The sequence below is a fragment of the Pelmatolapia mariae genome, linkage group LG9 (assembly GCF_036321145.2).
Source record: "Pelmatolapia mariae isolate MD_Pm_ZW linkage group LG9, Pm_UMD_F_2, whole genome shotgun sequence".
NCBI lineage: Eukaryota > Metazoa > Chordata > Actinopteri > Cichliformes > Cichlidae > Pelmatolapia > Pelmatolapia mariae.
This window is the reverse complement of record NC_086235.1, coordinates 27604400-27630368: the sequence shown is the minus strand read 5'-3', so window position 1 is coordinate 27630368 and position 25969 is coordinate 27604400. Positions and strand designations below refer to the sequence as shown.

At 40.7% G+C, this 25969-nt stretch overlaps 2 protein-coding genes across 2 annotated transcripts; one reads left to right on the top strand and one right to left on the bottom strand.

Moving 5' to 3' along the window:
• The first annotated feature begins 845 nt into the window (after positions 1-845).
• sh3glb1a (SH3-domain GRB2-like endophilin B1a) lies at positions 846-9664 on the top strand. Its single transcript, XM_063484033.1, has 9 exons — positions 846-1037; positions 1459-1600; positions 2226-2354; positions 3703-3836; positions 4218-4310; positions 6999-7088; positions 8103-8203; positions 8704-8938; positions 9311-9664. Exons 1-9 carry the CDS (start codon positions 975-977, stop codon positions 9416-9418), a joined length of 1095 nt encoding a protein of 364 aa, XP_063340103.1. The 5' UTR covers positions 846-974; the 3' UTR covers positions 9419-9664.
• A 6369-nt stretch (positions 9665-16033) lies between these two features.
• nrros (negative regulator of reactive oxygen species) lies at positions 16034-21168 on the bottom strand. The gene is made up of 3 exons (XM_063483513.1): positions 20704-21168; positions 19244-19358; positions 16034-18062 (listed from the first exon to the last, which is right to left on the bottom strand). The coding sequence occupies exons 2-3, from the start codon at positions 19343-19345 to the stop codon at positions 16107-16109; spliced, it is 2058 nt and encodes a 685-aa protein (XP_063339583.1). The 5' UTR covers positions 19346-19358; positions 20704-21168; the 3' UTR covers positions 16034-16106.
• Between the last annotated feature and the right edge of the window lie 4801 nt (positions 21169-25969).

The following is a 25969-nucleotide window of genomic DNA, read 5'->3' as shown; positions in this document are numbered from 1 at the left end:
TCATTATCATTATTATCATTATTATTGTTATTAACAACAATCTTTTTATTTGTATTTATGGTATAATAACGAAAGATTCACAGAATAGTTTCACACAGTTACCAAAGGCACATGAGAAAGTAAATGGCAAAGGCCTTAAAAAAGAAACTTAACGTGACTTAAAAAAGAAATACGTTTGTTTTTGTTTTTTTTTACTGTTAGCACCCTGATAAAAGCTTGCCCTCGTTAAAACTGGATTTTTCCCCATGTCTAGCTTATATTGAAATGTTTACAGAATGAATGAGAAGTATAAAATGAAAAAGTTGTTATAGTTTAGAAGATAAAAAGAGTTTATTTTTCCCAAAGGCTGGGGCATTCCTGTGTTGCAGGAGAAAATTAGAATAAGTAAATAAAATAAAAGGAAATCAGGCTCAGTTAAATTAAAAAGTAGAATTAAAAAAAAAAAATTAAAAATTCGCTTTTTTAAAGAAGTACAAAATCAAAATAAATACAATGGCGGCTAATGTTTCCGTGTGACGTGAATGCATCCAAAGTTTACTTGTAAAGCAAGAGAGAAATCTCCTACTCGCTACTGTGTTCCTTTGGTCATACGGCGACACCATTGAATATTCAGGGTACTGTTTGGCTGTTAGAACAAAATTCACTTGCTTCAGCACTTGCATATAATTTCAGGCAAGTACTGTCCCTCGCATCGTATCACGATAACACTTTCGTTTCTTTTCTTCATAACATTTAAACTGCATTTTCAACGTCCCCACCCATCGTCGTATATTATTATGCGCATTCGCAATATCCACTGACAAGTTAGAGAAGGGAACAATCTTGTCATACTATACTATCTTTCCATGGCTCAACAGCTGGGTGGAACTTGGACAAAAAAAAAGTTGCTTCAATGACATTTTGTATAGTGATGGCTCTTTGAGGGCGAGACAAGCCAGTTGTTAACATTAAGTGTTTATTTTCGCTTCTGTGCCATGGATTTTAATGTAAAACGGCTAGCCGCAGACGCCGGTACTTTTTTGAGCCGAGCGGTACAAGTAAGTCTACTCATTTAGTTCATAGGAATTGTTGCTAGCCAACGTTAGCCACTGTGAGGTAGCCTTAGCTTTCTTGCTAAAGAGCTAACGTTACCGTGATTGTTACTTTGTAGCTTAGCAGTTACACCTAATTGTAAGTTAATTTCTATAATTTGCATTGTAGAATGTATTTAAAAAGCACGTGCGTCACCCAGGTCGTGTTAACACTAAGCTATTTGTTCAACTTAACTATCATTGAAGGCCTCAACACCGTCACATGAAGCTATCAACAGCAGCTGGCAGATAGCGCTAACCTTTATTTTCCGAGCTTAATAACGTTGCTTAGCGCTTTACTCTCAGTCATCTTGTGTGTATCTGTGAATACATCTGTGAAAGCTACAACTCGCATGCGCAATGTAAACGCATATTTTTAATTTTTCAGTTTACAGAAGAGAAGCTTGGTCAGGCTGAAAAGACAGAATTGGATGCCCATTTGGAGAACCTTTTGGTCAGAGCTGAGAGCACCAAGCAATGGACAGAAAAGATTATGAAGCAGACAGAAGTCTTACTACAGCCCAACCCCAGTAAGATCACACTTTTTGACTTTCGAAGGACTGACACTGACATCTCTAAGCAGCACAGGGCACCCACCCACACAATGTTCTTATAGACCTGCAACCTGATATTCAGAAATCAGGAATTCCCTGAAGAGCAGCTCAATAAAGATGAAAGATTTGTTGCTGCCACTAAGGCTCACATTAAAAGCTTTACTTCTCAGAGAGGGTGTTTGACTTCCACGGGTTTGTAGGGTGCCTGTGAAGTCTGTAAACTCAGCTGTGCAGCCTTCTCACTTCACACCATGATGTCGCATCTCTGCAGCCGAACACCAGCATAGGCACAACAAACACAGACCGACCATCTGGCGGTTGCAGTCTTGTGCAACAGTCATAGACATGGTAAACTGGATTTTACTGTGTTCACGTTAAACAGCGCACAGATAATCTTTCACATGATGTAGCAACATGAAACAAATTACAGCGGTTTCCGAGAGACGCTGGCTTGTAGTTTGTCATAGCTGTCACAATGAAAGCTTTCAGTGTGGGTCTTTAAGTCAGGCTGTCTGAAGCATACTAAAGTCACTCCCTGCATTTGGCTCGCTCACTGTAGTCCTGTGACTTTTTAATTGAGTTTTCTTCTTGCGCTCTGCAGATGTCCGGCTAGAAGAATTTGTTTATGAGAAACTGGAGAAGAAGGTCCCCACACGTATGAACAATCATGAGCTGCTGGGACAGTCCATGATTGAATCAGGGAATGAAATTGGTCCTGGAACTGCCTATGGTGAGTGCCACAGTGAAACACTGACAAGTACTGGGGCTGTAGTCGATCAAAGACTGTCTTTGCTCAGGGAAAGAAAGTCTGCACATTACCTCCAGATTAAATAAATCAGCTACAGAGCGACTAGCCCAGTTAGACTGCATGAATTATAAATACGCATAAAAACCTAATATTTGCACCATATTTAATGATTTTCACTTTGTTTTTTGTATTAAAATGGGAAAAGACTTTGAGCCAGGTACTCTGTACTTGCACATAGTCTCATGATATCTGAATAATGCTAATAATAATGCTAATAGGCCTGTCTCAGCTGTGGCTGGATGCATCTGCCGTTAGAAAGCCGATAGACCAAAGCTACTCTGGCTTTGATTTGTTCACTCACAAAGCCTCATACATTAAACAGCAAATCTGGCAGAAAAACCTAAATCATGCCCCAGTTTTCCCAGGTAGTCTGTTCCTTTTCCAGAAATAATTAGCTACTATTGATGGAGATTTTTTTTGTCCTTCTTAAAGTAATGTTGTTGTGAGTTTAATGAGAATTTGCACAGTCGGAGCAATCAACCTGAGATGACCCCAGTCCTACTGGAAACACCAGCTGAGCTGAAACTTTGTGGTCTTTATTTTGCTGATTTGAATCTTTAACAAAAAATTAGTTTAAACCCTACAAAGGCAACTAAAAGAGGCCTTATAGCAACTCAGGTCAGGGTAGCTGTTTGATCATTAGCAAGCCTCCTGACATTACACAATGGACAAAAGGCTAAAAGAAATTACGGTCGCTCTAGTTGTTCAGTTGTTAATAGAATATAAATGCACGATTGACAGTGGGAAGGAAAAACGCCCTTTTAACAGGAAGAAACATCCCACAGAACCAGGCTCAGGGGGAGGCAGTTACTTGGTTAGTAGGGAGGGGAGGGAGACAGGACAAAAGACACACTGTGGAAGAGAGCCAGAGATTAATAATAACTACTGGTTACATGCAGGGTGGTGTGAACAAAGAGGAAATGCAGTGCATCATGGGTAGCTCCCAGTAGCCTAGGTCTGTTGCAGCATCACTAAGGATCCAGTCACCTGATCCAGCCCTAACTATAAGCTTTATCAGAAGGAAAGATATTTCTCAAAACATCATCAGCTTGTTTGGTATTCCAGTATTCTGTCTCATGAAGACTTGTAAAACAGAGTTAAACTCTGGTTTGTTTGATTTAAAGAACATTTTGATGATTTGAGAACCATCTTCTGCTATTTTCAGTCCCAGCCAGGCCCTTTATCAGTGTGAAGCTGAAACAATATCACCATTCTCCCTCCCAAGTTTTCTGCTGGCACTAAACTTTCCTTTTGCTGCTGACCATTGTAGGAAATGCTCTGATAAAATGTGGAGAGACGGAGAAGCAGATTGGTGGGGCAGAGCGGGAGTTCATCCAGAGTGCCGCCATCAACTTCCTGACACCGTTCAGAAACTTTTTAGAGGGCGACTTCAAAACTATTCTGGTGAGTTGGAACCGCAGGCTACCTGTCCTGAATCACTTTTGCTTTTTCCCGGACTTTGACCTTTAAATCTGGATCTCATTCACAACAGTGACGGCTGCAGAGGGTCGACGAGTATAGCTTTAATGATTATAGCCATTATTTTACAAAGTACTGAAAAATCCTGTTGAAGTCTGTACATTATGCTCACTTCAGTTTAGAGTCTAGTGTTCAGACTGTGTCAGGTGTGTGCAAACTCACACTGTGATTATAGAAAACAAGCCCTTTTAATCGTGTTATAATCTAAAGTAAACACCTGATGAATGAAGTAGAAGCCTTGTTTACACTGTGCTGTGTTCATGTGTCGTTTATCTGTGAGACTTTTATGTTGTGATTTGTGTCCAGAAAGAGAGGAAGCTGCTGCAGGTCAAACGCCTGGATCTGGATGCAGCCAAAACCAGACTAAAGAAAGCCAGGATGGCTGATGCAAGAGCTGCGGTAAGGACACACACTCACACACACACACACACACGCGCTGATAGAACAGCTTAAGTGAATTCTGCTTTTAGTACATTCACTGGCTAACTTCTTCGCTGGGGAAGAAAAGCTATCGGGCGTGTCCCAGTGTCACTCTGTCTGAAGTCACACAAGTACTGCCTGACACACTATGTTACACAACACAAGGCTGACCATTTTATTTCTTGTGACATGCAAAGAGTCACATGAGCCACCATGGGAAGTTTTAGAGTTCCCTTTTCTTAATTTAATCTCATGCTTTGTGTTCGTGTTCTTCAGACAGACTGTTGAAACTCTTGATTAAACCAAGTGTGGCAACAAAGCATGTCCTTATTCTGGGTGTGAGGTGGCCAGGTGTGTGGGTGTAGGTGTGTGTGGGTGTGAGGAGCATGTATTTGTCCTTGTACCACATGGTGTGCCACAGTTTGCGCCTAAAAGCCTTGTTTAATATGTAAGCTCACTGGCCAATTGATTAGGTACACGCTGTTAGTATTAGGTTGGACCTTCTTCTGCCATCATAACCTCCTTAATTCTTCCTGGCAAGGATAAAACAAGGAGCTGGAAACAATCTTCAGAGATTTTGGTCTATAATGCAAATCCACAACATCCCAAGGATGCTAGGTTGGATTGACATCTGATAACTCTATGTGAGATATGGTATGTTATCCTGAGCCATGTTAAAAAAGGTCACTGAATAGTTTTAATGCTCATTTTAATGCTCTGTTTGAACTTCAGCAAGGCTATAAGCCATCAGCTATGTGATTGGCTGATTTAGGTTTGTGTTAATGAGTGGTTGAACCTAATAAACTGTCCAATGAATGGTATATGAGTGGTGACGTGTTTAAAAATATTTTTTTACATATTTACTCTTAGTAGAAACTCTTGTGTTCTTCTCCACTGTTGTCACATAATTGCCAATTAACAATATAACATTAAACCGTATATGAGGAGTGCATATTTGGCTGCCATCTTCTTGTAATGTGTGTATTACTGCAAATTCAAAGCTGCCCCTATTTTTCTCTGCTCTCCCACTCAAACTGAGCTCAGAAAGTTGTTTAAACATTTAGGTTATTAAGTGCTAAATATAATGGTATGTATTCGTTTTTTTTAATCTACATGCATAATGTGTAGTGCTCAATTGTTTTTGTCTACAAGCAAAAAGAGTTTTCTGTAATGTTAATGGGTATTTATGTGCTTTGATTGATTTTGTTTAAGTGGATATGACTCTCACAGCTAAGACTGTCTAAAGATGGTCTCACTAATGACCTCAGTTTTTTTTATCATCTAAGGCTTGACTTATAAATTATTTTCAGAAAATGCCCACTTACATCTAGAGCATTCAGGTTGTCAGTAAGGAAATAGGTTAGACGTGTCTGAGCCGGTGTTGCTGTACAAATACTGAACAGAAGCAGTACAGTATCGTGTAAGAGCCGTAGATGACAGTGTCCCAGCAGTCCCAGTCTTCAGTGTTTCCAGAAAACATTCGTATCTTTTGCTCACAGTTTCCCTTGGGAAGAAACAATCTCACTGAAACAGAGTGAGCATATCTTCCTCCTCCTTATGATCGTCTGTTCTATTATCTCTTGTAGGATATTTAAAGTGTTTTAATTTAGCATTTTCAAACAGCACAGTCTAGTGAGTACTGTTGCTTTAATTGTGTGTTAAATCTCTAAAAACAGCTTTTTGTATCCACATCATCTGAGTAAGCATGTTCACTCATGAGTGAGAACACTGTAAACTAAACATGTGAGACGTAAATAGTCGTTTCTCTAATCTTCAGCTGAATCATGGTGTGACATAAGGAGGGTAGCACACAGATCAGCGGGCGTCTGAGGAGAAACAGTTGATGTGCTACATTATCACGGTGCTGCTACCACGTACAGAGTGCGGTTTTGTCAGAGCATGCCACTGTTGCACTTTCGCACAGACGCAGTGTGTACGCTTGTTTTGTGTTGGCTGTGGCTGTGCAGCAGCTGGAGCTCTAACTACTGTGTCACTGTTTTTAAAACGCAAAGCAGCAGATGTGAGCAGAGGAAGTGACAGAGGTGAGTGGAATGTTGGAGCCATCTTTGAACTGAACACACACACACGCACAGACCAAGCCTCCTGGTAGTAGTGTCAACAGCTGCTGTCGATTTCTCCATCTCCTCCATCACACATGCTGTGATACCTCATGGAAATGAAATCCTTGCAGACAAACCTGACAGGGACCAAACACTGCAGAAGCTTCCATCCTCCACAGCTCTCCCTCAGCCTGTGATGTAGGCCGTGGCGTGCGCAGGACAGCGAGGCCATTGTCCACATGTTTATCGGACCTCTTAGCCATCCCAGCAGACCTCATATTGAATTGGCTTGCTCAGTATACTGAAAAGGAAACGTCATGTTCAGCTGTGTCTTTGTCCCTGTTTATCCATACTGCAAATCTTGTTATTTTTTCTTTTCTTTTTTTAAAAATATCTGACTTATTCCATTAAAGTCGTATATTGTGAAAAGCACAGATCCACACTCTGCCAACTAAACCCATCTCTTTTTTTTTTTTCATCTTTAAATCATATTTCCTTTAGCCTCGCCTACGCTTTTCCTTATCTGTGTCATCTTTGTCATCCACAGCCTTGAAAGTTTTGAAATGAGGTTTTTCTGTAAATTATAGTTTCCTTTCTTCATTCACAGGCAGAGCAGGAACTCAAGATGACCCAGAGCGAGTTCGACCGGCAGGCAGAAATCACCAGACTGCTGTTAGAAGGCGTCAGCAGCACCCATGTATGTAGTAAGGATGTTCCTGTGACTGATTTCTTAGTTCTTAATTAAACTGACTGACTAGTTAGTGTACAAACACTCAGATATCAAGTTAGGTTTGAGGATCCTTTCATGTACAATGTCTGCTAAACAAATCTATTTGAAACCATTAACCACATTCTTCAGTAATGAATCATACTTTCAATGCTGCTACACTGTGCGGCACCTCACACCGTGCATAAGGAACGTTGCACATTATGAACATTTCACACAGACAATGAAGAAGAAAAAAAACTGATGTTAAACATGATATGAAGCCCAGACCTCGCTCTCTACAGCCATCTCCTCCAGCTTATCTGGGGGGAGCACAGAGGCGTTCCCAGGCCAGCTGAGAGATGTATTCTCTGCAGCGTGTCCTGGTTCTACCCCAGGAGGAAACCACCTCCGCTGGCTCCTTTCAATGTAGAGGAGCAGCGACTCTGAGCCCCTCCCAAATGACTGAGCTCCTCAGCTTATCACTAAGGCAGAGGCCAGCCACCTTTCGCAGGAAGCTCGTTTCCACCGCTTGTATCATGATCTCATTTATTTGCGTTCAAAATAACTAACAATAATAGGCTTAACAAAAATTTATGGTGTGTTTTTTTTTTTTTTTTTTTTTTTTTGTTGTTGTTTTTTTCCTACAACATGTGGAGGCTGCAGCTCCATCTTGTGGAGGATGGAGCAATAACTTTTAAGACACAACAATTTACCAGCATTGGGCTTCAGTTAAAATGTTAACAATTAGATTACACGACTAGTACATGTGGTACCAACTAGTAAGAATAGCAACGATTAGTCGACGAGTGGCGTACAGCCTTAATATGTAGCCCAGCTAACACTGTTACTGTGTTTATAGTGCTGCTTTCTGTGCTGCTGCCTGTCTGAAAAATGAAACCAAGTAAATACTACATTCTTTAACACTGGGAGGACTGCACTCTTGTTTTCCTCTTATTGATGTTTCACTAATGCCTCACGATGTTTCTCCTCGTGCGTTTCTAGGCACACCACCTACGCTGCTTGAATGACTTTGTGGAGGCCCAGACTACTTACTACGCACAGTGTTACCAGTACATGGTGGATCTCCAAAAGCAGCTTGGCAGGTGAAATACTACTGCTGCGTTTCTTTCCTTATGTCAAGAATATATCTTACTCTGCTGTTAGAAAACATGAGGTTTTTTAGATCAGCGATGATACATAGCTGTTCTGAACCACACGACTGGAGCATCTGTGCACGAGCAATCCTCATCAGTATTTTTCAAACAGAACCTGTGTTTTGTTATTACTCATAATAGTTTTAATGTACTCTGACTGTAAGAAAGATGAGTCATTCTACTCCTTATCATTTTTATGTTATTCACTTTTAGAGCCTGACTCATCAAACAAAAGTGTTTTAACGATGTTCTTGTCATTTGTGTTTGTTAGCAAGTCTGAGGAGGGTTGCAAAAAATTTCCACCTTTTGAACTGTAAAGAAATGAAAAAGAGTAATGCTGACAAATTTAATTGAGGGAGAGATAACACTGAACTTGAACTCAAACACTCATTGTGGTTCTGGGGTTCCCCAGCAGTTCACAGTTGCTTATCATCTCCTCCTCCCTCCAGTTTCCCCACATCATTCTCGAACAACAACCAATCGTCAGTGTCGGGCGGGGCCAGCATCTCGGTGCCCACCATACCGATGTCCGCCTCCCTGCCCAGTGTGTCTGCAGGCCGCAGCAGCTCCTCGGCTTCGGGTGGATTCAGTGAATTGCGCAGCTCCAACGGCAGCCGGAAAGCCCGGGTCCTTTATGACTACGATGCTGGCAACAGCAGTGAGCTTTCCCTGCTGGCTGATGAGGTGAGGATGACATATTCACTGTTCCTTCTCAGTTTAATTTCATGCAAGAATCCAGAAGATTGAGAAGCCTATTTTATAGTCATTTTCTTCACGTGTCTTTAACCGCATGGTCCTGTAGCAGTTCCTCTATCATAACCTCTATTCAGCAGAACATAGGCCACTCCTCTTCCTTGCGGTTCATTAACCATGAAGCAAGATTACCTTATTTTACATTCAGAAAAAACCCCAGTCTGACGCTGCGATTGTGAGCTAACGTTGCAGCCTGAGCCGCCTGAAAATAACATGATCTATAACAAATGTGCATTTCAGAGAGTGCCTGTAATAGAAAAAGAGATGTGATCATTTAATGCAGTTTTGCATTTGTGCTTCCAGGTGATTGTAGTCAGCAGCGTCCCAGGCATGGATTCAGACTGGCTCATGGGCGAGCGAGGCAGCCAGAAAGGCAAAGTGCCAATCACCTACCTGGAGCTGCTTAACTGAGACCCACAGTCCCTTCTCTCTCTCTCTGTCCCTCTATCTCTCCAGCCCTCAGTAACCAGCTGTGATCTCATATTTATATGCAGGGGCAGGCGTCACTTTCTCCTCCATTCAGCCGTTTTAGAATGAGTTTTATTTGCAGGAAGGAGGCGTGCCACTTGTTGCAGACATGAATTGGGATGAATAAAATGGAGAGAAGGGAAAGCAAACTGACCCATCCTCTCATGTGTATGCCATACATTTGTAAAACCTGCTTCCATGCCTTTTTTTCTGACCTGAAACATGTGCCAGAACATCTCCCAAACTGTAACTTTGAAAAAAAAGAAGTTTGTTTACAGCATATATATATCTCAGATGGTGACCGTCATGTTTTTCCCTTGCAGTTTTTTTTTTTGTGTTTAAGTAGTGATACAGAGAAGACTTTTAATTTGAAAAAAAAAGCACTTCAGTTTGAAGTGATGCTGATTTTCTTAAAGTCTTATTTTATAAATGATCTTGTGATGCAGTAGCAGCTGTTGTGGTTTAGCTTGAATATGAATTGTTTTTAACAGTGTTGTCAGTCAGCTTTATTCACACGGAGCCTCCAGACAACATGTGCCCTCTCACAGTCAGTGCCTTTTTGCAGCTAAACCAGCAGTATTGAGGCTGTCAGATAAGCCTCCTCTACAAGTGTTCAATCCTGATATTTGTACTCGGCTCATTCACAATTTAAGTCAAATATTTATCATCCACGAACAGTGACTGCGTTTGACACATTGGTGGTTTTGGTCAGCTTGGTGTTTGATTTTTTTTTTGTTTTTTTTTTTAAAGGCCTGAAAGTAAACATTTAATTTAACATTTAATCTACCTTTTTTTCCATTACTAACATCCCTCATCAGTTTCCCATAAACATGCATTTCAAACTATTATGTAGACAATTTCTCCAAAATATTTTGTTACATTCTGGGAGATTTCAGTATGCTATCCCTCGGCTGCTTTTTTGTTTTGTGCGTGTAACTGATAAGATGACACAGCTGTGAAAAGGAAAAAAAAAAAACCCCAATAAGATGCATAAAATAAAGTGTTTAGAGACTGGATGCGTGTGAATTGGCTCCCCTCACTCTCGAGTGTTCATGTTCACTGATGGAACCACCAGAGGGCAGGCCAGGCAGGGAACACACACAGTCTGAATCAGCTGGATGATACATTTGTAGCAACGACTGCAGCTTTAACTGCTTCCTTCTTTTATATGCAGATGAACATACTAAACAGATTTTTGTTGAAGTAAAAATTCAGACATCGGAAGACTTATTTCAAAAGTGTTCTTTGGTTTGAACACGTGCTACTGCGCCAGTATTTACAAGGCGGTTACTGGGCCACAACTGGGAGGAGAGGTCGAACCCGAGGACTAAAATAAATTCATAATGTCCACTATACTTCAGAGCCAGCTGCTTCGATCGATTTTGTTAATGTAAAACTGACCCCACTGATTTTCAGTATGTTATATTTTCAAATTAAAGTAGCCTATCTTTACCCGGGTGTTTGGGCTCTCTCCTGGCCTATTCTCCGGTGACTTCCACATCTCCCAGAAGAGCGTCATGCTGCAGCGCTAGCAGCTGTGGACCACAAACCTACAAATCCCCAGATAATAACTGACCCAGCTGGACATAATATCTTTATCTGAAGATGATTTAAAGGGTTAGCTAAATCCTCTTGGTCTGTGTACATTAATCTGTGTTGTAGTCTAAGGAGCTTGGAAAGAAAAGCGTCTGGACTTCTTAAAGTTGCTTGAAGATGTTTCACCTCTCATCCGAGAAGCTTCTTCAGTTCTAAGGTCAAATGGCCGAGAGTCCCAGATTTAAACCCAGTGGGAGTATCCCCCCAAAGAGGGACAAAGGACCCCCTGGTGATCCTCTAATCACCCACTGGGTTTAAATCTGGGACTCTCGGCCATTTGACCTTAGAACTGAAGAAGCTTCTCGGATGAGAGGTGAAACGTCTTCAAGCAACTTTAAGAAGTCCAGACGCTTTTCTTTCCAAGCTCCTTAGACTACGATGACCTGGATGACTGAGAACCTTCACAGACAATCTGTGTTGTAGTTTTTGCCTTTTTTGACCTTAACATGTCACAGTAATTACATTAAATGAGCCTATAAAGTTGTCTCTAGCTTCTGTTAGCCAGATATTCAAGAAAGCTCTTTTCTGGCTCAACAGTAAGTCCAGGCAAAGGGGCCTCATCCTGGCCTTTCAGAGGAGCAGGAAGGGTTAAGAGGAAGTGGAATTTTGCAAACTGCCTGTTGACTAAGAAGTTGCCTCAACATTAATATACACAGGACAATATTTTCATTTTCCAGCATGCACTCATCAGCGAAACTTCAGACATTAACTGCTTCCCTTTGGCCTCAGCAGCCTTCAGTAACACTTACCGAAAGGGTTTTTTGAGTGTATTGTTAACACGAATTGCTTAAACGGTGAAAGAGAAAATCTTCTGACAGTAAGAATAAGATTCGTTGAATCATGTGAACTCTGAACTGAAGCAGCAGCCTGACAGTGACTCACTGGCCCCAGTAAAACCACAGGAGTTACATTAACTCGTCGGTTGCACAGCGTTCAGTGCTCCCTAACTCTGCATTTATGTTTTTCCAGATCTTTCACAATTCATATTGTTGCCTTTCCAAAAATAACCCACACACTTCATGCAGATGATCAGATGAGTGATAGCCTGCCAGAGAACAGGCATTTCCTCTTTCATCTGTCCTTATTGACTGTCAGATGCTGCACTGAAAGCACTTGTTAACATCTGCCATTTCAGCAGTGGATCGCAGCTTGACATCAGACGGTTTCATCTTTTTGACAGATGCCTCGACAATATCCTGTATAGGGGCAACAATGTTTTTCAAGGTGCAAAAAGTCACGTATTTGTCAGTTTTTATCGGCAAAGGTTGGCGCAAGAAAAATTCAGGGTGAAAATGTGAAGTGTGGCGATAACCTGAAATGCACCGATGCTTATCTGGTACATCTGCTGAATAAGCCAGTTCAGATATGGCAACATCTTGTCCACATGTTTTTGCCACGCGGCAGCTAAATCATACAGATTAGAAGGGCAAGTCAAGTGCACGAACCTTCATGAGATCTCTCCTGGATGTGTCAGAGCAAAAATATGTACAAAGGTTATATCTTATCTACTTTCCCTGCTGACGTTTATGACTTTGAGTGACAATAGCTGCAGATATTGAATAGATTACAGTCAAATGTGAAGCAAATTTTTGTTTTCTGGATAAAATGGAAATGTCTGTGGTGATTCTTAACAGTTTCTTCTGGTGCCACACCAGGTCAAATGCTCATTGTTTTAAGACCTGAAAACAACCTTACTGTCAGTTGCCAAGGAAGTCTTGCCACTCAGGGGGCATCCTGGTAATTTCTCTGGGCATTACCTTTGAAACCTGTATATAAATGAAATGTGATAGAAACATAACTGTAATTGGTCACGAGTTAATAAAATGGTATACAAATGGTAAACTAGCTAAAAGAAAGCTTCTAACACACATCCCTCCTCTAATGGATACATCAGGGGTTGTAGAATTGATAAACTGCAGCAGTAACTCAACTAATCACTCCTTACTTGTATGAAGAAGAACTTATCTGAAAGCACAACACGGTGAACCTCGAAGCAGATGGGTTACAGAAGCAGATGACCCCAGCTGGTGCTGCTCTGCTGAGAACAGAAAACCCCCAAAATTAGAAAATAAAAGACTGGAAAAATGTTGCCTGGTCTGTTGAGACGTACAGATAGTAGGTTCGGAATTGCTGTAAACAACATGTAAGCATAGATCATCATCTTGCCTGGTATCACTTTTTCAGGAATGTTTCCTGCACTTTGTTGAATCTGTGCAATAAAGCCTTAAGGCAAAAGGAGGTGCAACCCCATACTGCCAAGGTGTACCTAATAAAGAGGCAGATGATTTTCTATTTGAATGTTGATTGCTGGTTCAGCCTTTGGAGAGAGAGACAGACAAAACCCACCTTGGTGCCTATCGATTCCTATTGAGGATGCAATTATGGGACGTTTTACATTACCTTTGCCCAACACCGATAAGTGTTAAAAGTATTAAGTATTAGAGTTTTGTATCAACTATTGTATCAAGCTGTATCAAGTTGAGATTAAGAGTGCAAAAAGTGGTAAAAGGCAATTAAAGCAGCAGTTATAGGAAAGGAAATTTTGATGGGGCACATTGAATTATTCATCTGGGAAGATTGACTTTGGCTTAAATTCTGTTTGTACTGTTTACTTACTCAACTTATCTGTGACATTTGAATTGTTTCATGATTTGTGTGGCAGTTAACAACTGGAAAGAACTACTTGGGTTTTTTAAAACTTTTTTTGCAGTGTTATTTCTCCAACAACTCAACAACAACGAAGAATATCAAAGGATTATTTGATATTCCCTCTCTTATAATAGTTTCTCTGCTTCTATTGGCCTTCTAAATCTAAAAAACAAACCCCCCAAATCTATATGCATACTTAGGGTTGCCAACCGTCCCTTGAAAAACGGAATCGTTCCGTATTTAGAAACAAAAGTATTGAGCTGAAAAGGGACGCACTTTGTCAAATGGTTAAAAAAATAATTACACACAAAAAAAAGAGCTAAGAAATTCCCCACACTGGGAAGGGTGAAGACAATCGGGTCGCCCAGCCCTGGCCATGAGGCGTCCCTTATTTTTTTTTCAGGGAGTTGGCAACCCTATGCATACTATATGTTTAGCACGCTTGCTAAAAGCGTGCCAAACATGCTAAAGTTAGCTTGCTATTTGTTTAGCATGCTAAACAGGCTAAAGATGTGAAGCCTTTAACTCAAAATGCTATACCTATATGTGACAGTGTGCACACCTGCTTTCAGATTCTGAGTCAGTTGCATTGCATTGGACCAATCCAGTCACGTGTCACTTCTCTATTCACATTTCCATTGATTAATCTACAAGAAACTATGACGACAAGTTTGGAGAAGAAATAAACACACGGCACTTTCACTAATTCACACTTGCTTGCCCGTGTGACGTACATTTGGCAACTTACCTCGACTATGGACCCCGTAACCACAGCTGAGCTGTTTTGCAAAGAAAACGCAGCTGCATGAATGCGTGTTTGGCAGCTTTGTAGTATGGTGCATGCCTGTGGCTAACCTGATTTCATATACTGTATATGTGGTCTGAACGTGTCTTATAAAACTGAGTCTAGCTGCGTTTGTGAATGCCCCCTTTAACCCCCTTTTTTTCTGTCCTTTAACTTTTAAACTGTTATAGCTGAGTAATCAAATAAAGTTCCTCTTGGTCAGCAATCTGCAACCAGTGCCAAAGTGCCTTCCTCAAATGTATTTTTCAGTGTAATCCAGCCCTTAAGCCATTTTGTCAGCCCAGTTTAACCACTTCATCATGGAAGCAGGAAGTAGACCTTCCTGCTTCCATGATGAAGTGGTTAAACTGTATGGAGATGATACAGCACCGCTATACGGGAAATATATAGGTTTAATTGGCATCCCTAAATTGTCTTTCAGTTTTGCTTCACGGTTTGAGTTCCAGATACCTGTGGAAATTAGTTTGGAAATCCAAGAAAAGTCGTTGTTCCCACCCATTATCTGTGACTTAATGACATTCAAATGAGAAGCCTTCGAGTAATGAATCTCTCATCAACGACTTCAGTTCTTAAAGCTTTGCAAACCAGTTTTCATAGATTCAAATGAACAACAAAGGAAATAAAAACTTCATTCAGTTTCTCTGCAACTGATTTACTGGCAACTTCATATCGTAGAATATATGTCAATATTAATAACATTTCGAGGCTTTGACAAGGCTTTACTCTGGTTTCTCTTCTTACGTTCCAACCACCATGACCCTGAGCATCACCACAGCGGTATTTTGGTTACTTTCTGGTTAGGCCTCCAGCACGCTGTACAGCTACACAGTAATCTACCAGCCTTCCCACTCCTACGCCCCTGAGTACTTACATAAAACTCAAAGAAAATGCGTTAAATGCATTGCACGTATATATATATATATATGTGTGTGTGAGTGTGCGTGTGTCTGTGAAGGCGTATGCATGTTTGTGTGTTTGTGTGCACCCATGTTTACATGTGTGTACATGTGTGTGTTTGTTTGTGTGTGTACGTGCTCCCAGCACAGTAAACTGAATCAGTCGTGTGAATCAATCATTTTTGGGGGGTCCAAACCATTTCCTTGTGTGTGCTGACTTACTGGAATTTCACACTGATGATGCATCTTGGTCTCACTGATAGGAAGGAAACCTCAAACCCCTCCTCTTTGAGATACAAAACTGGGCAGTTGCTGCACATCTTAGCAAAACAGGAAATTTCATGTTTCCTCTGCTGCTTATAGCAACAGCTTGCATCACAGTACTTCTGCATATCTTCACATACAAACACATACACATATACGCCCACACACGCTCACACACTCACCAAGTCAAGTCCCAGAGCACAGCCACATTTTTTACATTGGGTTATCAGGATGAGGGCCTTGTTTTAAACCACACTTCACTGAACCGAGCAATCTAAAAAAAAAAACAATTGACCTTTTTCTTTTTTAGATACTTCATTATCATACACTCACACACCTTTTCGGTAAATGTATTTATTTCAGATATGTATTCGGCTACATTTCTAAATAATGTACTGGACAAAATACAGTTATGATGACATCAGTAAGACGTTGGCTTCAAACACTTCTTTTTAATGGATTTTTGTAGCAGTGTGGGCTTAAAGGTGAGGAGAACAATGATAGAGACTCCTGTGAAAAAAAGAAAGACGGGGACAAACAGCAAAATGTACCAAAAGATCGACTCCCCGTCATCAAAGCACAAAAACGACTGTGGATTCTCCACTCTGTGTGTCCTTAGGAAGAGGTCCTTGCATGTGATAGCTGACTGTTCGACCATGTGGATGGTGTTTGTTGCTTCAAATGTCCTGAACCATTCGGTCTGGCAACAGTTGAATTGATTTCCTGTGAGGAAAATAGTCTGCAGCTTCGGGGCTAATGCATCAGCCTGACCAGAGGGGATGGTAGAAAGCCTGTTGTCCCTCAGATCAAGCACTTTCAGGTTGAGGTTTTGAAGTGAATGGGGAAGATGTAGCAGAAAGTTCTTTGAAATGTTTAAAGACTTCAGACTCTGGAAATGGGAGAAGTCGATGTCTTGTATGTGAGTGTTCCCTAAACCTAGATGCTGTAATGTTTTGCTAAGACTTTGTATTGATTGATGGATGGTTACTCCGGGGTTATCGGATAGCTCCAAGTGCGTTAGCGACAACCCCGCAAATGCAGTGTTTGGAATTATTTTAAGGTTGCATCCCTTAAGGTAAAGCTGTCTCAGGGACATAACATTCTTCCAATTCATGCAAGTTGAATTAGTGTGCATACTGATCTCAGCTTCCTCAGAAAGGCAAATGTCAATGTTGTTGTAGCTGAGATCCACCGACCGGATGCTTTGCAGTGAGGAAAATAATCCCATGGGTACCCACTTAAGACCATTCATGCTCAGGTTACAGTATGTCAAATTGCCAAGAGTGGTCAGAGTGGCTTTATCCGCTGAGATCTGGTTTAGTTCATTGTTGCTAACATCCAGCTCATACAAGCTACCAGAGAACTGCTCAGATGTTAGATTTAAGGTTCTCAGGCAGTTTGTGTGCATTTGAAGTCTAGACAGGGTGGGCATTTTCTGGATGAATCCTTTAGGGAAATACTCCACAGAGTTCCCTATCAGATCTAAAGTCTCTAGAGAGGATATATCACCGTGAAGGTTTTCGTCCCACAACTGAGCGGTCACATTATTGATGTCCTTGTTAAAGTTGTAGAATTCCACAGTTTTTGTTGAGTTTGGGAACGTATCGTTGTCTGCTAAGTGTTCGTAGAATTTAATGGCGTTGTGAGACAAGTAAAGGTACCTTAAATGACTCTGGCTGGGCAGGAAAGGAAAGAAAAGGAGTTTGTTGTCTGATAAATCGAGAGTCTCTAGCTGGAAAGTGTCGTTGAGGTCTTGCCTTGAGATGAACCACTCAATGAAGTTGTGGCTGACATTGAGGACCTCCAGCTGAATCATGTGGAAGTCAGTGAGACAGGGCAGATAGTTAAAGGCCAAGTTGAGTCGCTGTAGCTTTGGACTGCTGTCAAAAGCATTATCAATCTCAAAAATCAAATTCCTTTGTAGGTCAAGTTCTTTAAGCTGGTGCAGATCCCTGAAAGAGGCCTCATCCACTCTCAACAAAAGATTCCCAGAAAGATTGAGGTACTCTAGTGACGTAAGATTTTGAAGAAGCAAGGCAGCCATTTCATCTGTAAGCTTATTCTCAGAAAGATCTAGCGCTATAAGACCTGATAGCTTTCTTAATGCAAGGCTGGTTTCTTCGTAGCTGTTATAAAGACTGTTATTTGCTAGATTGAGGCTTTTTAAAAGTTTTGAGTCTTGAAAAGTGTTAGATTCTATTTTACTCAAATTGTTGCAAGCTAAGCTCAGGGCGGTTAGTGAAGGGTAATGGAGAAGAGAGGCATTCTGTAGTGTTTCAAAGAGGTTGTAGTTGAGCTGAAGCTCTTCGATGTTTTCTGGAAGTCCTTCAGGCACAGATGTGAGCTGACCATTATTGCAGCAAGCCGTTTGTTGTATCTGCAGAGGAGGTAAAAAAGCACATGCTTTAACACTTGCATACTGGTTGCCACTTTGCAGTGTTTCGGCTTTTTAAAATTCTGGCAGAAGCTGGATTTCTTTCTTGCACAGCAGATACATTTTAAGATCGTCATGAATAATATCCATGTGCACTTAAAATATTTTATTGTGGGAAGATTACCCTCTTAAATTACTTCTCGTGTGGTTATTTGTAAACTATGCTAGCATGCTAAACTAAGATAATGAGCATTGCCTGCAGTACATTAGCGTCTTACTGTTAGCAAGCATTTTAGCCTTCCTGTGTTTCGGGATTTAACTGAAAGTACTGTTACCCACTGTACAGGCTCACAGAAAAACATGGTGGGCTGTTGTTTCTTATTCTGGTAGGTCATACCACAGCTTACCAAAACTTCATTATTTCCTTGACAGATCACTTTTCCATTAGCATTCTGAGTCACAGGACCACTCTAAAAATACTTTCTGGCGATACGCCTTTAAAAAAAAAAAAAAGCTCCAAAATTGAAGTTTTCAGTTTAAATAACTTATCATTTTTCCCCTCTCGGAGTTTATTGGTTTTATTGCTTTAGATGTTTCATTTCTAGAATGATTCATATTTATATTTATTTATATGACTGATAAACACTCAACAAGAGAGATTTCAATTCTTTCTCATAATCGACATCCGCTTCCAAAACCCTGCATCAGATATTAATATTCACAAGTTTAGACTTTTTGTGGCTTATTGGAAAGTCATTAAATCATTAATACAGTGTAGGAATGTGCCAATGGATTTAACCTGGATGGATTTTGATCTAACTAAAGTTATAAACCACATATACAGCATGCTTTTAGAAGGTGGGTCCTATTAGGGACTGGATCTTTGGTAATAATACAGAACTTTTCATATTTCAATATCATTACTTGATGCTTTTTTCCAAACAAATTTCATGTTTACACATTTACATTCGAGTGCCTTAGGAATAACTTCTTTTTTTTTAGAAATTTTAGCTTTGTAGTTGTCTTACCAAAGTCTCTTTTTAGTTTTAACTAAGCCAAACATGAAATGGTTTGGCCTTTTCCATGTGATACATTGTAAAATTTCCCCGATATTCCTGAAACTTCACGCTACAACAAATTTTCATTGTGCTCGGGAAAAGCTAAATGAAAGAAGAGCGTCTTACCAACTGACATCGACGGTGCTGCGGATGACTCGAGACTGGCGTCAGCGTTCTCCACATGTGCAACAAGCAGAGAAGGATGGGTGTGAGCCTGTGGACTGGCATTTTCTCATCCTTACTGTTGAGAACACAGAAGAAGAAGAAACGCGTGAGCCTGTTTGTGTCACATACTTTTAGATTTTTTCCCCTTTGCTGAAGTGAGCAGGAGCTGGTTGTTCGATATAGGCCTGACAATGAGCTGTGATCTTCCTCTGTTTTAAACCATAGTTATTACTATTTGTATATGGTGAAAAACCTTGTATGAAAAAGTTGTGTCATTATAAACTTTGTCTTAAAATGAATATTTGTGTCTGAAAAGGAAATTCCATCCTAGCAATGGACGAAAGCAGCTTGACATTAAAATGCTGAAGCAGACAGAAGGTCAGAGAGTGGACAGGGAGTTTACAAATTCAACTTTAATAGCCGAGGTTCATTTTCACAATTATTTGAAAAGCTTTGATAGTGTAAAAGTCTATAAGACTATATTTGACTGTCTCAGGTGAGAGTGGAGCTCATCACTTTTTACAATCTACTCATATCTAAATGAAAATTGCTGTAAATAGTAAGTACAGTAATATAATCCTTACACCGTTTATGACAACGTCATGTACTCGGTTTCATTTTTATTATATGTGAATAACTCCGATTTTCAATTTTTGACTTACGGCCTGTCTCCAGATGTTGGAAGTGATGGCATATTTTATCCTGAAAACATCTGCTGTACATTTTGCAAAAAATTTCCCAGATTTCAAATCAGACCACTGTGTGACTCACTGCATGTGGAGGCCGTGCGTTTCTTTTTGGCTTGCACGTATTGTTGGCTTATCCATTATAACGCAAGCATGGTTTCTAAAGAACACAAAGGTTTTCTTGAACATTTTTTTATGTTTCTTTATTCGTCTAACCGATTTATTACCATTTTTATTTATTTTTTATTTTGTATCTGCGTAGCTCACATTGAGTAACTGTGCCACCGCTTTCAATATAATTTATAAACTATGTTCCTGGGGAAGAAGTTAAGCTCATGGAAGAACATATATTTGCAGAATCTTGCTTTCTCTATCTGATGCAGCCTATTTTTTTTATTAATAAGACCGTGCACTGTGTTAAAAAGACACGCACACTTACTTTGCGTTTGCATTTATGCGCACTATAAGTTTACATTCATCAGGCAACATCTAAATGACTCAAACATGGTCTGAAAACTGTTATGCTGCGCTCACATTCGTTTGTCAAAGCGGTGCGCTGGTGTATGCACACATAACACTCAGAAAATGGAGCGTATTCAGAAACAGATGATCGTTAAAGTATCTTGCTCAAATGCACCGACTGCAAAATGACCTTAAATTAGGAATTCCTCATTTAAGCGATGCGCTTTGCTTCATGCAGGAGAACACCGTGCAGTACAGAGTTCATTTACTTACACTGGTGGTTAGGTGTGGATTTGCCAAGCCACTGACGGTTGCTCCCCTGACCATATCGCTGGTTGATTCGCTGTTGCAGAGTGCGTTCACATGTGTGTCAAGTTCAGCTGCTCTCCCCTGCACTGACTGAAGCACAGATGCCCCTTCTTTACTATTCACGGAAGTAGGCAGGCAACGGAAACCGAGTCACATGGACAAGCTGCAATCAGGCAGGTTCTCAAGCTCGGGGCCACAGGAAGGCGAGTGCAGGCTCAACAGCTCTTAACCACCACTGCGCAAGTGTTTTCTTTCTCTTCTTTTTTTTTTCTTTTTCTCCTTCACAGCTTCACAGCAGAATAGCGTTATTATTCAGACAACTGATACTGGTAGCACAACTGCTACCACAAAAACCCAATGAGAACACACCCTTCACACCCTCTGCTCGTTCTGATCAGCCAAGCTACTCAAGAGGAAACCACTCAACGCACACACCCTTCCTGCCTTATTTTCGGCCTGTCACTGCAACAGACAAAACACACACACACACATATATATGTATATATAAATATATATGTATATATATATCTACACACACACATAAACGGACATTTAGCACTCTTTATAAAAACATACCTTCAACGGTTAAAGGGATTCTGAGTCAGATAAGGCACAAGGGCTCAGAGCATAACTGCAGAAACTAAGCAATGTACTCTGTTTGGCTTTACTGATTTTATTTTCATTCTCCAGCTAATAAATGTACTAAGGTCGCTTTCAACATTTGTGAAACTCCAGCTGTTAGCTTGTATCTTATTTGTAATGAAGAGTGGGTGCAAGAATGGGGAATTAGGAATCAGGAAGTGATGGTGCCTTCTGTGGAGAGTTGATTGGTCAGGCATTCCTTCCTGTTTTCACACAGGACGTCTCACTTCTGACTCTGTTGCAAGGTTGGGTGGCAACAAGATTTTCTGATCCATATGAGTATGTGTGGGTGCTGACTTTGTTGTTTGTTTGACACTCGTAAAATCGAATAAGGTGGCTGCTTATGAACTACAAGAAGCTCCCACAGGGCACCTTTAAACGTTACATGTGATGCATTAAAAAAAGAGATTTAAGACTTGTTGTTCTTACTACAGAAACGCCTTTGCAGTTGAGATGAAATCTATGATACATTCACTGGCCGTTTCATTAGGTACAGCTTGCTAGTGCTGCGTTGTTGCCTACAGTGCAGCGTTAATTCTTCGTCACACTGTTGCTGCACATCCATGATGTGAATCTGCTGTTCCACCACATCCCAAAGGTGCTTGGTTGAACTGAGATCTGGTGACTGTGGAGGTCATTTGAGTACATTGTACTCACTGTTATGTTCAAGAAAGCAGTTTGAGATGATTTGAGCTTTGTGACGTGGTCACAAAGGTATGGACATGGTCAGCAGCAATATTCAAAAAGGCTGTGACAGTTAAACCATGCTCAGCTGACAGTAAGGGGTCCAAAGTTGTCTGATTTTGGGGAACCTGTGTGAATTGTAGCCTCAGTTTTCTGTTCTTAGCTGTGAGGAGTGACACCCAGTGTGGTCTTCTGCTGCTGTAACCCATCTGCTTCGAGGTTAAAGGTGCTGTGCATTCAGAGATGCTCTTCTGCATACCTTGGTTGTAATAACTGGTTGTCGCCTTCCTATCAGCTTGAACCAGTGTGGCCATTCTCCTCTGAAGGCATTTTCAGTCCGAGAACTGCTGGTCACTGAATATTTTCTGTTTTTCATCTCTGCAAACTCTATAAACCCTAGAGATTGTTGTGTGGGAAAATCCCAGTTGATAATCAGCCACCAACAACCATACCAGCTTCAAAGTCACTAAAACAACCTTTGTTCCCCATGGCGATGCTCGGTTTGAACTTCGGCGGCTCGTCTTGACCGTGTCCGAATACCTGCGTGCACCGAGTTGCTGCTGTAATTGACTAATAAGATATTTGTATCGATGGGCAACTGCACAGGTGTACCTAATGAAATGGCGTGTGTGTGCACCTGTTAGTGACGTGACCTACAGTGGCTTTAGGTGCAGCTTTACATGTGGCCTTGCTCACGTTCAGTTGTAGCAGCGTGCAGTGTGAGGCAGTGTGTGTCAGTCTAAGCGCACTGGGTGAGAGCAGCTCCTGCACTACACTCGCACAGTGTTGTGAACACGTGCAGTGCAGTGTGTGAGCACTGTTTTTTTTTTGTCTGTTTCAGCAGCTGAAGCCATTTTAAGACATGGCACACTACTGACATTTGCATTCTATTTTTGAGAACTGCGAAAGGGTTCTAGCAGCGGTGGTGTAAAAAGTCCCACGAGTGTGTGTGTGTGTGTGTGTGTGTGTGTGTGTGTGTGTGTGGGGCGGGCTAGAGGGGGGATGTGGGCAGTTGCTATTTGACGAAACAAAAGGGATGGAGACTTAAATGTAAACACTAGAACACTTTCTTAGTGTCTTACATTTAACTTTTTTTTTGTTTCTTTTCTTTCTTTGCTTAATTTCTTTAGATATTAAAAACAGCTTCTATAAATATTCACACAATTCCCGTCTTCCTGTTAATGCCTTCAGAGCATACAGAGCATACATCAGCGCACCTCAGTCTTCTGTTTAAGGCTGTAGATTGTGAGAACAGGTACAAGCAGCAACAACAGTTGACGTTACACTAATGTGGGAAACCTCTATCCTCTCCAGAGGCTTTGCTGCATATCATCAGGCTTTCTCTGTGGTGGGACGATATTTGCATTGCATGCACAAAACCGTCACTGCCCTCTTGTGGAAACTTCTTGAGGATCGGCGGCGTTTTCATGGGCCCTTAAATCTCGACTCTGTCGAAGTCTCCCGCCAGTCAAACATTGCATCGGAGGGATTTAGAAACCTTTGAGAAGCTGTAGATATTACTCATATTGCTAATTTATATGTGTAAATGCAACTTTCCTTAAACCAGAGGAAACATAGATTTGTATCAAAGTGAGGCACTGGCATCCACCAGGATTTAATTTCTATTATTGAACTGATTTTAAAGGTTTTCATTCTCACAAAATCGTTACCACTTTAATTTCGTTGAAAAGTCCAACTTCTATTTTTATATTTAAGTTAACTCAAATGTTTATGTTTTTTCACATCTAGTTTGAGTTTGTAGTTTAGTTTTAGTTAACTATGATAATCCTGACTTTTATGTTTTGGAGATGTTTTAAAGGAAATATTTGACAGATGGAAAGGTGCAGTACAGATGCTCCTATAAGTCTATGCATTAATTTTAGTGACTGAAATTCCAGTATTTCATTATTATGTTAATGGTTGTACAGTCAATAGGCAGCAACTAAATAAAGATTTAAAAATGAGTTAAAAATAAATTATATATAGTCAGTATCCTTTTTCAGATTCCCTATTAGATCGTTATGTATGGACAAAACCAAGGCTGTGGTGATCAGTTGAGCAGTTATACAGCAGGTTTGATGGTGAACGGGAGGATAGCAGTCCTGGATACAGACAGTGAGACGGGCAAAGTAAAAGTATCAAGGATGGAGAAAGTGACTTTGATAGACAGTCCGGCAAACAGACATTCAAGGACAGAACAGAAAGCGGGGAGTATTAGCAGGTACTCTAACAGGCAAGCTGTAAACTGGAGCCACAAATTGGCAGACGCGAAGCAGCCAATCTCTTTGCCTTGGCATTACATAGACAGTCAATCATTCAATGAATTCTCTCCTTCACTGCTGAGACGCTGTCCAGCACTGACAGGCTTTTTCCCTGAGTCACGCAGAGCTGATTTTAGTGCATTGCAAAACAATTTCTGTTGGCACTTTTTGAGATGTAAAATGTATCTTTTATTGCAGAGTTACCTTTAAATAAATACTGACAGAGAGCAGGAAGAAAGAACTCGACATCGCTGTCATGTCAGGTATGTTAGCGATGTGAAAACAGCATTTCACACCTCTACATTTACAAAAAAAAGCAAAGTCAAGCTTGAAATGTTTCGTTTTGGATGAAACTCTCAGAGGAGGTCAGCTGAGGTTATGAGCAGTGCATTGTGGTCTTTAAAGATATAGCCCAACTTTCACTTGGATATGTTGCTGTTTGTCGGAGGCCTTTTGCTCGTTGAAATTTGAAATGTGCATGTTGTTCACTCACTAGCTAGACAGACAAGACCAAAGTGGTGCCTCAAAGTAAATCAGCATGTTTAAGACATTACCCACACACTGAAATGCCATCAACTCCCAGCTTTATGTATGTTGCTGAACAGAAAGCTTGTTTTGGTGTACTGTCACTCTTTTGCTCCGCTCTTCTTTACAGCGTTGCTTCAGTTCATTGAGGCTTTTTGGTCATTTGTTTATGCACACTTCTCTTGAGATCCCACCACAGCATTTCAATCAAGTTGAGGTCTGGACTTTTTATTCTTTTGCTGCCATTCTGGTGTAGATTTGCTGCTGTGCTATAAAACATTGTGTTTTTGTCTCATCTTGTTTCATGTTTAACTCTAGAACACTTTGACATCTTGAGGTGTTCATGGTTGGCACAATGACAGCAAAGTGCTCAGGTCCTGTGGGTGCAAAATAAACCCAAATCTTCACTCCTCCACCGCCGTGCTTGACAGTTGGTGTGAGGTGTTTGTGCGGATATGCTGCATTTAGTTTTCTCCAAATGTGCTGCTGTGCATTAGAGGCACACTTTGGTCTTGTCTGTCCAAAGGACACTGTTCCACGGGTCTTGTGGTTTGTTCAGATGCAACGTTGAAAGCCATGCTGCTATGTTCTTTTCAGAGAAGAGGCTATTTCCTGGCAACCCTTCCAAAAAGCCATACATGTTCAGTCTTTTTCTAATTGTACTGTCATGAACTTTAACAGTTAACATGCGAGCTGAGTCCTGTAGAGTCTGAAATCTAGCTCTTATGTTTTTTTGCAATTTCACTGAGCATTGCACGGTCTGCTCTTTAGGTGAACTGGCTGACAGGTCAACTCCTGGGAAGATTGGACTACACCTAAATAGTCCAGACATGCAAACCACTAAAACTTCTGCTTTTATAGAGCTGCTCATACGTACTGATCACCGATGATCAGCTAAAAGAGTGCATTTGATTAGCATCACCTATTACTTACCTCCCTGATTCCTGTAGAAGCAGTTAGGATAGTCTTAGTTTTTCACAGGAATGGATATAGCCATGTGAATTTTTGTGTCCCCACATGACTGTATGTTTTGTTTTTCTTATTTTGCTAATAATTTATTGCATAACTAAGTCATTAATCCTGGTAAAATGTTTTGTATTTATAATGGTTGATCTTGT

Coding starts and splice junctions, on each gene's coding strand:
- nrros (XM_063483513.1), bottom strand. CDS start 19,345: ATGCCAGTCCACAGGCTCACACCCATCCTTCTCTGCTTGTTGCACATG. Junction 18,063..19,243: donor AGCACCGTCGATGTCAGTTG/GTAAGACGCTCT, acceptor CCTCCTCTGCAG/ATACAACAAACGGCTTGCTG.
- sh3glb1a (XM_063484033.1), top strand. CDS start 975: ATGGATTTTAATGTAAAACGGCTAGCCGCAGACGCCGGTACTTTTTTG. Junction 7,089..8,102: donor AAGGCGTCAGCAGCACCCAT/GTATGTAGTAAG, acceptor GTGCGTTTCTAG/GCACACCACCTACGCTGCTT. Junction 8,939..9,310: donor TTTCCCTGCTGGCTGATGAG/GTGAGGATGACA, acceptor TTGTGCTTCCAG/GTGATTGTAGTCAGCAGCGT.